This window comes from Phaethon aethereus (genome assembly GCF_964289735.1).
Source record: "Phaethon aethereus genome assembly, chromosome: 6".
NCBI classification, from domain to species: domain Eukaryota; kingdom Metazoa; phylum Chordata; class Aves; order Phaethontiformes; family Phaethontidae; genus Phaethon; species Phaethon aethereus.
The window spans coordinates 20,773,513-20,790,922 of NC_138580.1; the positions used below are offsets into that span (position 1 = coordinate 20,773,513).

General features: G+C 37.7%; 1 protein-coding gene across 1 annotated transcript in view; it reads right to left on the reverse strand.

Moving 5' to 3' along the window:
- Positions 1 to 2,021: 2,021 nt before the first annotated feature.
- Positions 2,022 to 17,410, reverse strand: part of COBLL1 (cordon-bleu WH2 repeat protein like 1) — a gene marked incomplete at its 3' end in the record, with an annotated part of 84,618 nt that continues 69,229 nt past the window's right edge. Inside the window, exons 10-14 of the mRNA XM_082001863.1 lie at positions 11,840 to 12,098; positions 8,891 to 8,976; positions 5,983 to 7,607; positions 5,177 to 5,359; positions 2,022 to 2,108 (exon numbers count right to left, since the gene is read on the reverse strand). Of these exons, the coding sequence (XP_081857989.1) occupies positions 2,022 to 2,108; positions 5,177 to 5,359; positions 5,983 to 7,607; positions 8,891 to 8,976; positions 11,840 to 12,098 (2,240 nt within the window). The remainder of the gene's footprint in view (positions 2,109 to 5,176; positions 5,360 to 5,982; positions 7,608 to 8,890; positions 8,977 to 11,839; positions 12,099 to 17,410) is intronic.

Sequence of the window (17,410 nt, forward strand, 5' to 3'; positions counted from 1 at the left end):
ATTTGGTTGTAATAGTGAAATATCATGTAGACTTGTATTACCACAGATGGAGATTAAATTACTCCTATGGAATAACTTTAGTCACCTTAACAGAGAATACAAAGGTTTCAGAAAAAACACGCAACCCCCTCCCACCTGAACTACAAACAAGGAGATTCCTGTTGCAGTGCAGCCTCTCCGTGGCAGTTACAGATCAGCATGTTGTATAGGAATGCTGAAAACATGGACATCAAATACCACAATGAACACAGACACTAGAATCCTGGGAGAGTTAGAATTTTCAAGTCTGTCCCTCAAGACTCAGTGAAATCTAGAACATAAGCCTCAGTTAGAAACTAGAAAAAAAAACCCCTACCTCTTCTATCTCACCATCTTCAAATGAAGGATGAAGTGTTCTTTTGCAATCAGATCCTGAAACAGATCTTTTGAACTACCATGTGGGTTCCCCCCACCCTTGGAATTAGCCCTTGATTGGAGGCAAGAACAAGGTGGAGAAGGAAATGGTAAGACACATTGACAGGGGACTAAGATATAGGAGAGCAAACATGAGAGAACCACAGTGAACAAATGTTCATCAGCTCTCTTTATGAATTTTTATTTACTAAAACATTCCTTGAAGGGTTTCAGCATTAACACTGTTATTTGTAATCAATAATTGACTCTGTACTAGAAAAGTAATGAGACCTCTTTGAGATTATTGCACAAAAACCTGGCAGCAAACCATTAATAACCCTTTGAAATGCACACATAGATCAGTTTCTGAATCTGAGTTACAGAATGTCTCTAAAGTACAAAATAAATATATTGTTAAAGAATACAAACTAAATACAATTACTTTTATTTAAATCAAGTCCAGCAAGAAAATATTTTAATATGGGAAATACCCCAGCACTTGTTGCATGCATCCATAATCTAGCTATTTCATCATAAGTGTGATCGTATTTCCACCCCTCTCCCCAAAACTTATAACCTTGACAAGAAATGGAAAATAGATAAAAAATGAAATGAAGCATTTTCTTTTAATATATATTCCCATTTTGGTATTTAACACTTAATCTATAAATAGATGCTCTCAGACACAAGAATGCTTTGTAAGTGTGTTATTGTGCTGTTTTAAGATTAAAATATTTTACATTAATAAGTCCAAAGCAATTCATTCTTTAGTCACACTTCCAGTGAAAAAAATTTTTCTTCTATTTCATTAAGTATCAAAACTGGAATTTGCATTTTATCACTAAGGACTATATGCTGCTGACTACTTTAAAACCTACTGAGTTCACAAAAGTATTGCTTATCTGAGTGCTAGGTAAATACTATATACAGGTGGTCAAAGAGTAGATGAGAAACGTCATATAGTGCTACTATTAAGAAAAGTTTTTAAGTAGTACAAAAGTTTCCAATAATTTATGTCCTGATTTTTTTTGTGTGTGCACTACCAGGAAAAAATTAAAGGAGATTAAGAAAATCAAAATACTTATCCCAACTACTCTCAGCTGAAGGAACAAAACCATCCATTTTTTAAAGAGAAACAAAGTATTGCATATAATTAAGATTTTCTACTAATTACAAATTTAATTTAACAAAGTAATATGGAGGCAGCATGTGGTAGATTTAAATTTATACAATTTGTTAAAGTAATACACAATTGAAAATTAATGATCTAAAATTCTTAGATTGCTTTAAATCTATAATTTCAGCGTAGTGCTACATATTGTTCAGTCTTGAAGGCTAAAATCAAGAATCTTTGAATTTCATTCTAACATAAGCAAAGCTCATCTGCACCTTCTCTTAAATCTTTTTAGCAGCATAGTCAGATTTATAAAGAGAAAAAGGCAAAATATTACCATAATTTACACATTCTAATAATCTTTCCAAGGCATCAAAGGACCCAGCTTGAAATTCCTATAACAATTGACAAAAATATATTAACATATACTTGCATTTACACTTTCAAAAATTTGTAGTTAGTATTAAATTGGCCTATGAAGCAGTAGTAAAGTGCAAAATATTTGGTATAATATCTAGTGATTAGCTTTTGCTTCTGTGGAATACAAATGAGTAAGCCTGGCTCTTCCATTGACCGATACGGTGTTTGATGGAGGACCAACCTGGAGGCAGGGGGGGGGGGGGAGGGGAAGAGAAAAAAAGAAAAAAGAAATATTAAGCTAACTTTTCAGATTCTTCTCTCTGTAGTATGTTACACAGTATTACCTGAAGGAAACAGAAATACTGTTACTTCAGTTAGCATTTTTCTTATTGCAGTAAAAGACCTCCTATATGACTTCTGGACAACACACATATGCTACAGAAGTGGAAATATAAGAAATTACTTAAAAACATATTTTGTTCTATCTAAAAATTCTGTATATAACTATTCAAAACACGCACAATTTTTAGTCCTTCTCCAGACCTGCTTGCAAAGAAATATTTGAAAAAACATGACTAAACCAAAGACTTCTTATTAAATATTGAATAGAGCTGATTTCTAACAAAATCTCTAACAATCCTTTATACCATGGTAATGTTTCTTTTATCAGGAGCAAACTATAACTTCTAGGCTAGATAGCAAAGACCTGATTTTCAGGGGAGCTGCATAAACCAACAACTCCTTTTGGAGTTAACAGGAGCTGTGGATGCTCCACAGCCATGCGAACCACATACCACAGCACGCAGTTTACTAAACACAATGAAAACATTCTGAAGAGAAAAATGGTTAAAAAGAAACCTCACTTGACCCATTTTAGGTTAGTAATTACTGAGGGCCCTATTGAACAGAAAAGGCCAGCAACACAAAAGCCCACAGATCTCAGCATTGCATGCTCACAACATACTAAGTCAAACAGGGGAAAGAAATAAAGAATTCGGGTAGTGGTGCCAGCATTTTATTTTTTTTAATGATTCCCTCACAGAGCTGACAGAAGGGAGAGTACGGTAAGAGGTAAAAAGAGAAGCAAACACCTGACAGATGTCTTTCACAATTCAAATGGATCAAATGTCTTTCACAATTCAAATGGATCAAAAATTACTCCTTTTACTGAGCACAGCACGATAATGGCAGCTAGGAGGTGAAGGCATTTAAAAAGTCCTTTCAGTACTGGAAATCACTTTTGGGTGCTAATAAGTTATTGATACAAAACGCTCCATTTTTCCATTTGTCTTACTACTGCCAGCTCCCCACGTGAAACATAAAATGAGACCATGTTTTTATTAAACTTGCCATAGGCCAAAAAACCTCTCTTTCTGCTGTCAGACATACCTGCACCACAGCATATGTGCTCTGGGTAAGTGAGAGTGAAGAGAACAGCATGTACAATTTTATGTTTGGCAAAATTTCAGTGGGTTCTTCATTGCATTTTTTGTGTGCTTCAGGTTTCTTTTTAAGCCTGTTTCAGGTTTCCGTGTTGCACCTTTTCTTTATGCTTACAGCATCTTCATTATTACAATTTCTCCTGAAAAACTACAGCACTCTCCTCACACCCAGCCTCAACTATACTGAGACAGAGCATCTCCTGCCCACAGTAGAGAAAGGGAGGGGAAAAAGGACTTCAATCATCATCTTCCTCTTCTTCCCCATGCCATTTTTGTACCTAGACCGATAAAGACTATATAGGTCAAATCTACCCTATGAACATTTCTATTAGAAAAGAATGAATAACTATGTAATGAAGTTTTTCTTTGTATTTTTTCTAGTAGAAATAGATTTCTTCAATTTTGAAAAGCACATTATGAACTTTATTTTTTAAAACAGTTACAAGCTACTGTGCCAGCAGCCACGCCTATGCATATTTCCCACAGAATCATAAAACAAAGTTCACACACTATGCAAAATAAATAAAGTTCAATATTATTCAGAATGTAATTATGCATTGGAGGAAAAAACCCCACCTTAATAAAAAAATCTATGCAAGTAAAATCCAAACAATATTTCTGGTAGAACAGACAGATTTGACCTCCAAGTGACTCTAAACAATACAGCATTTGCATAATCTTATCCTGTTTTTAAAGTAGCTGTGGTTAGTGACATGTAGTTGAAAGTAATACTACAGTGCATTATGTACCACTTTTACTGACTGAAGGTCAAAAACTGCTTGAGCATGCTTGTAACCTGTCCGGGAAACTGAATCTTCCTATTCAGTGTAGAAATGACGGGAGGTCCACAAGTCTCAGAGAGGCTGTCACAGTGCTACACTGAAACAAAACCCTACATATGAAATGGGATTGCCCTAATATCTGACCATCCACTGAGATTTTGACCCTAGGGAATCAAAGACTTCCATAAAAAACCTTCAAAACACCCCCTCACATCCACCCACCACACATTATTTCATTTTTTCAAGTTTCAAGTGGGAAAGGGAAGAGAAACAAAACCTACTGAATTTCTTGAACCTTCTGCAATGAGAAATTACTCCTCTATAAAGAATGCAAAATACTAATGCTAGATCAAGAAAGCTTTGTGTGAGGCTGCCATTACATTGTCTAGTGATAAATTTAAAACAGTACAGATTTTTAAAGTGTGCAATGTTTTACCCAATGAGAGATGTATAGGTGAGTTTTAGGAGAGAGAAAAGAAAAATCAAGCCACAGTTTTAACCTGAGAGGGTGGGGGAAGATGGTCCTACCAGGACTGTTGACAAAACATTGAGAAATATCTTACTAATGATACCAAACAGCAGCAGGAGGGCAGGAGGCTTCAAGTACATTTAAGCAGAATTAAGGACTTGATAGAGTTTAATAAATAGAAAAGTAAAATCTTCAGAGCTTCTATGTGTTATCTGCCTGCAAAAGATTGCAGCTACTTCAGGGTGAAGGGTGAAGCTGCTTAGCATGTGTCTAAAACCATACCACTTCAAACCACACAAACAAGTAATTAAATATGTTCCTGATTTTATCAAAGAGATACTTAATTGATACCTTAGAGATTTTTAATTCATTTCAGGAGGATTTCTGATTGGATTTGCACTGTTTGAAAATATGGACATCTGAAGCTTTGTGTGTGCATTCATCAGTTTATTCTGCAAAACTGAGCTCTCTTCCCCACCTCCCTTCCCATTGTTAAAGAGACGTCCTGGCAGCACTTTGGGCCAACGCTCACCGCTTCTGGTGTCAGGCACCAATATGGTAATTTTGAAGGAAGCACCATGAGTTCATTGTTATGGATACAATGATGAAAACTCACCCTTTTCAATTTGGCAGCAGCTTCTCCAGAGCGGATTGCAGCCAGCAGGCTCTGGTGGATCTGTTCTGGGTCAGAGCGCTGGAACGTCATCGCCGTTTGTCTCTTAGTGACAGGGGGTGGGTGGGCAGTGGAAGCACCTGACTGCGCTTGACTCTTCTGCTCACTATTCACATCGCTGCCTTTCTGTAAAGGGAGGAAGCGGGAGGAAAAACAAAACAAAAACCTTTAATCTGAATTAGCCATAAATGGAAAACTATGCAACCTGGTACAAGGTTGCATCTCAAACTGCCACCATTCCAGCGTTTGCTTCATTCAAGATTTCAGAGATCAGCCACACTTCCACTACAGCACATAGTTTCTTCCTCACATAATTATGCCAGCAAAATGTTATAGCCCCATTCAAGTGTTTGTGCCATGACCACTTGAAGCCAAACTGATCACAATACGCAGAATTACGTTTAAGAAATTAACACACAGAACCATAAAGAACAAGTCATAAGCACCACGAACATAAAAATAGGTATACACAGTATAAATGATTCCATTTACTATTCTTCGAAGTAGGGGATGCTAGTTACGGCAATAAATAAGTATTTCCAATAATGTGAATGAGGTGTTAACCTTCAACTTTCGCTGTATTCCTGCATTTCATTATGATGCTGTGCTACTGCTAGACACCACAAGGTGTTTACGCTGTGTGAATACAGCGCTTTCTGATCAGGGAGCAGTTCACAAACTAGCCTCTAGACTAGTCACACTAGATGGCAGTGGATCGACAGTCAACCCATATTAGAAATAAAGATTACCTTATCCATTAGACTATTTTGTGACACCCCTGTTATGGTCTGTAAGGAAAAGTTTTTCACTTGAGGCACGGAGGTAGCTGAGGCGAATTCAGCTGCCGAAGTGGCAGTGGAGAGTTCAACAGGAAATTCCTCTCTCGGTGCCTGGCTACTGATTGTACGCGTCTTATTGAACGACTGTGACCTTTTGACTGCAGATGAGACAGCAAGAGCAAAAGGGGATGGTCTTGAACTGGAGTATGGCTTTGGAACTGCAAAAGTTCTTAGAGTTCTTAGGTTCAACGGTGCTGGTGGACAGGAGGGGAAACTTGAAGGCTTATTGCTTTTAACAGGAGAAGGGAAGGATTCAATTTTTTTTTCATCATCAACTTTTTCTTCATCTGCTGGAGGAGATGAAGTACTTGTTTTATGTAAAGACAAAGACGATGGATCAGGTGATGAGATTTTTTTTCCCACCTCTGTATTTTTAGCTTCATTTTGAATGGAATTAGGAGCACAAACGCTACTTCTGGCAATTGCGGATGTCACATAATGCCCTGAAGCTCTTCGTTGCATCTGCAGATAAAAAGAACTGGGCTTCGTTGTAGGACTTAATGCATTTGACTTGTCCTGAGTCTCAGAGGAAGCATTTGTATTATCTAAGCTTAGCATCAGTGGGACATGCTGTTTGGAAGACTCTATTTCTGTCCGATTGCTCTCAGTAGTAATCTCAGCTCCAGACGTCACAACACGTTCAGAAATGCTGTTCACTCTGTGCAGCAGATCATTTGCTGCTGCAGGTTCAGTTTGTGAACCAATCTGTAAATGACCCACACTTTTTGGAAGATGAGGAATTTCAGCTTGCACTATGAATCCCCTGGGGTCTTCCTGCTTCAGACAGTTTTCCAAAGTGGATACCTCTTGATCCTTATAATCTGATGGAATTTCTGATTCCCAGCTCTTCATTATTTCTAAGGATTTTGGAGGCACTATTTTATAAGTAGTCATTCCAATTTTTGGTATGTAATCTCTTGTAATTTCATTAGCGGGCTTGGGTTTAGGTTTGGTGTCCTGTCTATAATGAGGGTAACCCTTTACAGGAGAGCCATCTGGAGTTTTTGCAGTTGTTTCTGGTGAAGCAAAATTACTGCCATTTATACAAATGTGACTCTGATCTTTTATGGGAATTATTTTTTCATGGGTAACTTCTTGTCTCTCAAGATTTTGTTCTGTTGAAGTATCTTCATCCTCTCGTATTCCATGCATCACTTGAAGAAGGGGGTTGTTTGTATCTGTGTTGTGTTGAGGGACCAGTCCTCTGAACGGGGATGATTCACAACCTTGAGGAACAATGATTTGTTTCTGTGTAGTCCTTCCCAAATTGCTATCCGATGGACCTGTCTGGATTGCAACATCCTGAGTTTTTACTGTGTCCAAGCTGGTTTGATTTGTTTTCTGATCTTGCTTTTCTGGAATCAGATAAGGATAATTCCTATGACTTACTGAGATGTCATTTTTACGTGCCTGGCAGTTTGATAGTCTGTCAACTTCAAGCTTGTTATTTTCTCTAAAATCTACTGTTTTATTTTCGGCTGACAGAAGTTCTTTCTCTTCTTCTGCTGTTGGAAAGAGTTTTGTATCACTGTGATCTTTAAGTCAAAGAGAGATTCCAAAATTAATACAAACCCCAAAAAGATTAAACTTTCCCCATTACATCACAAAGACCCACATCCAATGTATGGACTAGAAGGACTGGCTCCTCACTGATATTAAAATTTTCTTAGCACTTACTTTTAAAGGCTAAAGATATACTTATGTTTGACTAATATTGCCAAATAATAGTATTCTAACTCAGGTATTCTTCCTTAATTAACAGGCTACTGGTGTCATACATCAACTTAATAGAAAAATCTATTCTAGAATCATCAAGAAAGTGCTAATGAATTTCAGTTGATTATACAGGCATCAGTGACTTAAGATTTCAAGGACTATTCAATATTAAGTTAGATGCAGTTTTTATTTAGTTCCACATTTTTGTGGCTTCTCTTCTTTAGTTTAACATTACAAATGTTACTTGTCAACTACACCTTATGTATTTGTACAAGGGAACAATTGGAAAACATACTGACAACAGCAATTTTCCAACTCTATTTTTCCAACTGTTTAGCAGGTCTGATAAAAATTAAATTCTTTAGGAATAATTGTTTGGAGTGGTATTTTGAAAAAAAATAAATTAAAAAAAGTTTCTCCTCATTTCAAATATGTTATAAAATGGCAGTTAAAACTTATGTCACATATAAACAGGACTCATGCAGTATGCTATGATTTAAAAACAGAATTATACTGAATATAAAAGACTATGGAAGGCCTAATATATAAATCTGAAAATCAGTGTCACAAAAGGGTAAAATAAATCAGTCATGTCACTAAATCCACGGAAAAAATTATGAACCATTAGATGCACAGGATGCCATCATTTCTTTTCCGATCAGCCTGTCACTTTGCTCTATTTGTGTTTAAAAGTATTTGTATCTTCATGCAGAAAACTCATACTAATTTTGTAAGTGAAGAACAACTGATGGCCTCTCCTGCCCCACTGCAGTGCAGTGCCCATGTCACACCACGTGGCAAGATAGCCTCTGTTACCAGCCTTCCCTCTCCTCAGCACTGCTCCACTCATACTGCCCGACGAAGCAGCTTTGACTACTGCTATTAGAAGTAATAAAAAATATTAAAAATAAAAACCCAAAACTGCAGTCAATCCTTGTCACCTCATCTCAAAGAAGATACATCAGAGTTAGAGAAAGCATAAAGGAAATAATCTGATGATAGCAATTCCAGAGTTGACTGTATTGTCATTTTTTTCCAAAGGAATAGAAAAGTTTTCTTCAACCTTGTTTTAAGGTATTAGAAATGAGTGGGAACTACTCACCATCAGTTTTATTTTGATCCAAAATTCTAGGCTTCCTGTCTTTTTCAAATGCAGCTTGCTCACTGCTTATCTTAGTCTGTAGTCCTCTGTAAAGCACAACAGTACATTAAATATGCTGGTATCATTCATTTCAGTAAACACAAGAAACGATGCAAGAGAACTGGCAATATTCTCCAAACACAGATGGACAAAATAGAATCACTCTGCCAAACATTGGAGTACTCAACAGAATAGATTTTTTTTTCTTTAAAACAAGAGGAAATGCTGCTATGATATTGTACCAAAATGGCATGCAGCTTCACTCTCTTCTGTGCAAGCAGATGACCAGTTTTCCATTCCCTTTTTCCCCTCCTTTTGTTTACTCGTGCAGTTCGAACAAGCCCCTTTCCAGTAACAACTCAGTTCCAGTGAAGCCACAAAGATGATGGTTTATCATTCAGGTAACAGTGTTCTTAGTGTGAAGACTTCTGACATTCCCAACATTTAAAACGTGTCCTTGATTTTGTCTCCGACACGATATACCAGGAAGCCGCATGAGACTGAATATAAACTATGAACTGTGCAGTACAGACTTTTCAATAGGAAAGAAAAATTCTGTCCCTTTCAAGAAATACCTTGAGAACAACAAATAGTCATCAAACATGTTACTTGCATACCAAGCAATTTGCAAATGCATAAAATTTCTGTCCTTGGATCACAGAATCACTAAGGTTGGAAGGGACCTTCGAGATCATCAAGTCCAAACATTAACCCAACACCACCATGCCCCCTAAAACATGTCCTGAAGCACCACAGCCACACGTTTTTTGAACACTTCCAGTGATGGTGACTCCTCCATCTCCCTGGGCAGCCTGTTCCAATGCCTGACCACTCTCTCAGTGAAGAAATTTTTCCTAATATCCAGTCTAAACCTGCCCTGGCGCAACTTGAGGCCATTTCCTCTCATCCTATCACTAGTTACTTGGGAGAAGAGACCAACACCCACGTCACCACAACCCCCTTTCAGGTAGTTGTAGAGAGTGATATGGTCTCCCCTCAGCCTCCTCTTCTCCAGTAGTGGACAAGAGAATTGCAAAAATGCTGGGAAAAAACCTCCTCTCTTAGGGAGGAAATATTAAGTACCTGGCTTAAAAAGGTAAGTGAAAAAGGCCAACATATTTAAAACTTCTTTTTAAAAAAAGCATTATAACTTCAAACTTACATGTCTAAGACACGTATTTGCTTCAGCTACAAATACTGGCATTATGAAGATTCCAATTAATTTGCCACATCAAATGTACTAGTTATCAGGAACCGGTGCCTTGAGTGGAAACATCTGCTTTGAATAATTTAAAATGGTAAATTCCTCAATAACCATCCATCCTCATGTTGCTTGTACAGTGCAATATATTCTGTAAGTGTCCAACAAACCACTAAACAGGAGCATACACTCTCAAAATTATTGTCGGAAGAAAGTTAAAGCTCAGTCCTGCACTCCATACTCTTGCTTATCTCCATCCCCTTGAACATAGCTGAGGACTGAACAACAAGCATTCACAACAGGCTGATCTGTTTTATTTAAACAGAGCCACAGAGTGTCATTACAGAAATCAGTGGGTTTGGCTGGAATATTACACACATCCCTGGTTTGATTAAAAAGCAGTTCTTCAAAGTAACTAGATCTTTTATGAAAGATCTGAATTATCAAAAGGTTTCCAGAAATATAATGTCAGAGAAACTCTAGTCCTCATTTTGGAATCCCTGTGATATTTCAGGAAAGAAAGGACTGCTAAACTCTAAAGGTAGAGTACAGCGCACGCTAGATGATCCCCACCAGGATTATAGGCCATGAAAGGCTATTACAAGTTGGCGGGGGGCAGAGAGAAACATCCCCAGGACAATTGGCCTAACTGGCCCAATAACACAGGTCTGCTAAGTCCTAAGTTCAAGACAACTTAAAAATAACATTTGGCTAATCCTCCTCCTCGTAGATTCCCATAGTGCAGAAACACCCAAGCAACTGGCACAATATTTGTCAGGACAAAGCACCAAAGATTTTTGCAAAACTCCGCTTGGCCCTGGACTGACAAAACAGACCCTTGAAATACAAGTCAAAGATCTCCACGCTACCGTGAAAGTTCTTGGCTACTACAGCATTCACACATTTTGGCTTCAGTACAATAACTGAAATAGTTCTTTCAATTTAAATTGGGAACAGTAGCCAGTTTAGTTGCCCCAGGGAACAGAGAAGTAGTGAATTACATTAACACAATGGGACTTCTATGGACAACCAACATTTATTTCATGCAGGCACTAACTCATGATGGAAACCTGCTGAGTCAGGTAGTTTTAGCAAACATGCTGAAGGCCAAAGGTACAGCATCACCAGAACAAAAAAAAGAGTGGTTAAGAAAACTAATGTGTTTATTCTTTAAAAAGGAAGAATTAACTTGTTTTCCTGAGAGCAGATGGATCAAGACAGGTCAAGACAACTGGCTAACATATAAGGGAAAGACAAAAGAAAAATTTAAACCAAAACAAATATGCAAGCAATAGATAACTGTGCCCAGAAGAACAGAAATGGCCAATCTACCTGTGTTTCTCCAACTGTAAGAGTGAAATTGTGAATCCTCATTTGACTAATCAGTCCAAACCTTTTCACAGCACACCACTCTAGTAAGTATGCTGGGTATTTTAGAGCTGGGTTCAGCTTTTCTAGGGTCTGGCTGTTTGAGTAGTAAGGAAGGAGAGCCTTAAACAGAATACCCTGCAGAACACTTCTTTGTCATTTTTGTTGAAAAGCTTCATGAATTACCGTGCACAGAGTGCTACGATGAAAGCTAAGCATATTAAGCTCATTCCTCTCTCAGTTCTCTATTCTGTGCTCCACAATGAAACAGCACTCTATGTTTTATTTGCCTCCCCCATTCCCTCCCCAGTGCTCCTTTCTTTGTCACAAAACGTACTTACTTGCCATCTGTGCTCATATTTTCTTGTTTTTCTTCCTTGAGGCTTTGTGAGTTGTCTACAGAAACACTGCCAGGAACTGGAGCTGATGAAGCACAATCATTTTTTTCAGTTTCCAGTAGTACCTCAGCAGAGCTGAAGGCTGCAGTAACCTCTCCTGTCCCAAGAGAGGTATTTGTACTTCCACTGTCCTCTCTCTGTTGCACACTCATCTCTTCCCTTTCATCAATTTCTTCCAGGTTGTATTCTGAGCTTCTTACACCTACACTCACAGAAAGAAAAAACAAAAACCAAAACAAAACAACCCACATATCTCAATGCAGGATGTAGATACAAAGGGTCTGTAAAGTCAGCCTAAGTAGTTTGAAGAAGGCAATCTGAGGAGATTTCTCTTCATAATTCAGGAAAAGAAAAAAAAGACTCTGAAATTCAAAGTTTTAACTTCACCATATTTTCTAGTTCTTCACAATTCTCTCTTTTTACCCGTGAGAATATGCTACTGTCCATCTGTTTCTGCATCTGTAACATTTTCTTTGTTTAACCCAAGTACTGGATTAGGATAGATCAAAGTATGTTCAACAATATCATAATCCCAAATTTCAGAGAGGCAGACAGTTAATTTTGCCCAGATTTCTTAATACTTACATTAGCTCTCGAATGAGGTTTAAAATACATGGTCCTTTTATATCAGAGTAAGCATGCTAGAGGACTAAAGAACAAACCAAATCTCAGTTTTGCCCATGGTTTGAACAAGTTTGCTCGCCACTATCAAAAATTTGCCATAATTATCCTCAGTGTATTACCACAGTTAGAAGTGTCCTATGCAGTGCCCTGTGTTACAGTAGAAGTGCACAAAGTACACAGAAAAATGTTAGTCCGTAAAAATAATGAAGTTTTCAGCTATAGCGTCGTTCAGCTAAAAAGTTTCGTTACTGCATTAGGACACACATAAGTCAGCGTACCTGAAATAAAACTAATAAATCCACCTATTTTGATTTCCAGAGGGATTAACTATCTCCAGCATTACTTCCCTGCCAGGAATCTACCTACGACAAGATGATGATTCACATTTTTCAAATATTAGTAAGTAGACCATACAATTAGCCTCTTGGCTTTGCAACTTGTGCTCTATAACAGAACGAAAATAGTAATTTTACCTATATAGTGCAATATGGTGCTGTGGAAGGCTACTGGCAACAACAGAGCCGGCTGCATTCTGCCTGACCTGAGCAGGATATACCTGTCAGCTTTGCATGCACCAATACCAGTTAGGTACAGGCCTTGCACTTGGGCAGTCAGGTTTCAGACTTTTCCAAGTTGTATCAGTAAATTTCCAAGCATAAACCAAGGCTAACAATGAAAAAAAAATACTGGCTTAAAGCAAGCAATGCTGGAAAGCAGCAGATCCCAGAGTACAAAATCTTAAATTGACATTTTTTGTACAGACTGGTATCATACAATGCTTCCAGTACTTCTAGAGAAATACACTGTTATAAAAACATAACAGAGGACTGTATATATTGGAGAACGTCTCAGTACAAAACAGAAACATTGATTTTTACAACAGGTTCGTTAGTTAAGAGTCCAGTAATACCAAAGTTACCCATTCACAGTCACAGAGCAAGTACAAAAGCCAAACACTTTACTATTTAACTCTTATTTTTTGTATTGCACTCTTGTAATAATGCTTTGTAGTTACACATTGAGCAATGTGATCGACGTGTGTCATGGTGCTGAACGCAGAGGTGATTTAGAACCCCAGGGAAAGAGGGGCAAGACTGCAAAGTGGTGCAGGTGAGCTCCTTCCATGTGATTTAAGCACAGGTACATACCAATATGCCACACTGCTATTATAGGGACTCCTTAAGAATATACTGTTAGTAAAGGCCTTCTCTTCCTTCCCCCCCTCCACCAACCTCTTTCATCTCCATCTAGGAAAAAGTCATGCCAGCAGCCTAATACTCTGAGAGATTATTTTAGTGATAGCAGTACAATGTATGCAAAGATAAATACATACGTCACAAGGCACAAACAAAGCGTAACAGAACGTGGGCAACATCAAACCTGCTGAGACTATTCCATAGCCCGTAAGGAGCTCTCAAGAACACTGTCTTCTTCACTGATGAGAACTATTATGCCATGGGCCTGAGCCATCACCAGCCACAGGAACAAAGATTAAGTAAGACCTTCAGTCTGAATACTCTGTGGAAACCTGAATTATACAACAAAGCACCGCCAGGACTTCTGACAAGACAAATGGAAGCATTCTGGAGTTGCTATGGCTTTCTGCCCAGGCCCGGCTGTCATCTCTGTCACTTCTCCTCTGGAGACAAGTATAACAAAGGCTGAGTTGTATCTATACTGATGGGATGGAAACTTAGCTTGGGCTGGTTGGAGACATTGCTGACATTCCTGCTACATGAAAGTCTGTCCTTTGCTGTGCTAGGAACACTTCCAAGCTTTGGAGTGGACTAACCTGACCTACAAATATGTAATGCCAAACAAAAACAACCCTCACACTTTGTAAAAAGTGCTCTACTTCATTTCTCAGCATAATATCGGCCTTGCTTGGAGTTAATTTCAACTGGTGGGTTTTCATCTGTTACTGGATCTCATTGCAGACCTGGGCCACCACTGCTGCAACAGAATAAAGTCTGAATGCGTTTGATACATAAACAACATTTAACAGCCATCCTCCACATACATCATGCAGTTAACTCCCCAGAGGAACAGCTCATATTTTATGACTTGTTTCCAAACACTTAGTTTAGAGTTTTTGTATGCAACATATTGCTAGGAAGTACTTATGGCAGTACTGGCTATATACTGTTGCCTTATTGCTTATATACCCTATATGTAAGTACATATAGAATAGAAGTTTCATTTTTGTCTGTGTATAATCTATTCTCTACAAACATTAGTCACTGAGTTTTAATTAGCCCTAAGGGAACATTGTTAAAACCTACAGGATGAAGTTATGAAGACATACCTGGTAAGATGACTGACATACCAACTGCAAGTCTCCTCTGAGTCAGTACGAATACTCTTTGCACAAGAGACAACAGGCTGACACCGCTCTGTGAGCCCTTTGCTTGTAAACACCAAAGCCCGAAAGCCTGACTACACCATGCAAAACTGTCAGTATTTTTGCTCTTGACTCTGTAGTCCTTAAAACAGTTCTTATAAGATACTGTAACCAAGAAGATTATATCAAGGGATTTGTTTGATAAGAAATTATTTAAAACTCTGTAGTTTTTTAATTTTTTTGTTTTTAAAGCACCATTTCACCCTCTTCCCTAGGAAAAAAAACATTAATTAAGCTTTGGGAAGGGGAACAAAAATCATAATTGAGAAAAAAAAATGATGTTTATAATGCCAAATGTTCAAATTAATTCTCTCTAAATGTTTATTCTAGTAGATGTATGCCTTCAAACTACTTTTGTCGGTACAGTCTGTTTTTATACCATGGGAAAACTGTAATTTCACAACAGAAATGTTGCCTATTTCAAATTATATAGCATAGTTCCACTTGATGTCTATTAGCTATGCATTGCTTGGGCACCAAATAACATTTATTGAACACTTGCAATGGTTCATTATAGGGCAGAAGGTAACATTACACTTGCTAAAGTAGCAATGCATAACAGAACTCCTTTGGGAATGCCAGTCACAGATGAACAAAAACTCGCAATGCTTCCAACAAGCCAGACAACCAAAGCAGTATTAATCCAAACAGAAAGAACTACTGAGTTTATGTAAAGATAGAATTATGTCCCATTTAACAATTACAGAGATATTGAACTATTTTATCTATTTAAAACAATATCCAAATCTGCATAACTTTCAGACTAGGAATAGGACAAGTGCACTGCAGTTATTTTGCTGCAGGTGAATATTGATTCTCACAGCATGACGGGCGTTGCTAAAAGGCCCCTTTATAAATAGGCCTCAGGACAGTTTGAGAGATGCCACCAGAGAGCAGCAGTATCCCATCAGAAAAAGAAAAACGGCAATGAAGCTGTGCTATGTGACTTGTCTCTACATTTAAAAAAATGCATTGCATTAAGTCATCAGCAAAGGAAATTGCATGGAGACATCATCACCAGAACTAGACAATGAAGACTGTCACTAACTGCAGAGATAAATCCCAGGACTCAACACAGACTGGTCTAAGCCCAGTGAAAATGATTACATTTTTCTCTCCATTGCAGCTTAAATTAAAATATTTAATTACAAACTCAAATGCCTCAAGCAGAGGTTCCTACATCTATGGAAAAGAAAACAAGGCATTTCTATGAAACTCAGGGCTGTTTATCTATGCAGCATTTGGACATCACAGCGATGGGAAATGCAGAAATTTTAGCATGGAGCTACAATCTTAAGATAGAAACAAGCTCAAGAGAACAAAAAACTTTGATTTTAAATCGTAGTATGATAACATTGCTCATCCTCTTAGACCCATCACATGTAGATAAACACAGTTTTCAACACAGAAAACTAAGTACTAATAAACATCATTAAGAGCCATTCACTTAGAAGTGACTACCCTCCTTCATCTGCTACAATGAGGAAAAGGAAAGGTTACAGCATCATTACATCTTCAACCTGAGTATAGGTTCATACTTCTCATTTACTAAGTTACAAATTATTTCTATGAAAGATCTTTTCTGACAATTCACCTAGATTGCCCTAAACAGAAACCAAGAGCAAATTTACTCATTACTGGTTTTGTTTTGTGTTGTTTTGTTTTTTTCTCCATCACTTTTTGTCAGAGACACAGGATGGCCAGTGACTTCTTCAACCCTTGTTGGGGGTACATTTGTGTTTTATCACTCCAACCAATTTGATTGGCATCCCAAATAAAATAGCTGGAAAATTACTTAAGAGCTCCTGTCAGCTAGCACAGAAATTGAGTGTTTAGCCTCATACAATGCCAGTGGCACTTCACATGCTTAGTGTTTATATATTTCATTCTCAGTGAAATACATTGAAGATTGATTTTTCCAGGCTTCACTGATTATTCTAAAAGACTTTAGAATAAAAATTCTAAATTTTAGAAGACTCCTAGATGCTGTATCTTGTACCTGACTCCTACAGTGTTATGCTTACAAACAACAGTACTTAACAGTAAAAGTACATAAATTAAAAAAGTATTATGGTCAGTAGCTAAAGAATTGTATTTTAAACAGCTATACTTTTATATATCACATTTTTCCATAGCACCCAAGAAAAGATTCAATTTAATGTATAAACAACTATTTATGCATACAGTTTATATTTACAGCTTATGTTTTCAAAGGCTGTTCAGCTGCAAACCAAAAGGCAGGCACAGATTTGCTCCTACCCTTAGGTTATGCAGGTCAAGGGCAGCACAAGGCAGGGTTCTGAAAACAAGAGTGGGTTTTAGCTTTTGAAAGGCTTGTTATGAGGTATACAAAAATCACAGAAGTTCTGGTTTGTTCTTGTCTACAGCTTGTGGGTGAGGAGGGAAAACAGGGATCATGTTTAGTGTATTAAATGTAAAGCACAGAGACCAGTACAATATATTTTGCATCTGTAGACAGTAAAGATAAA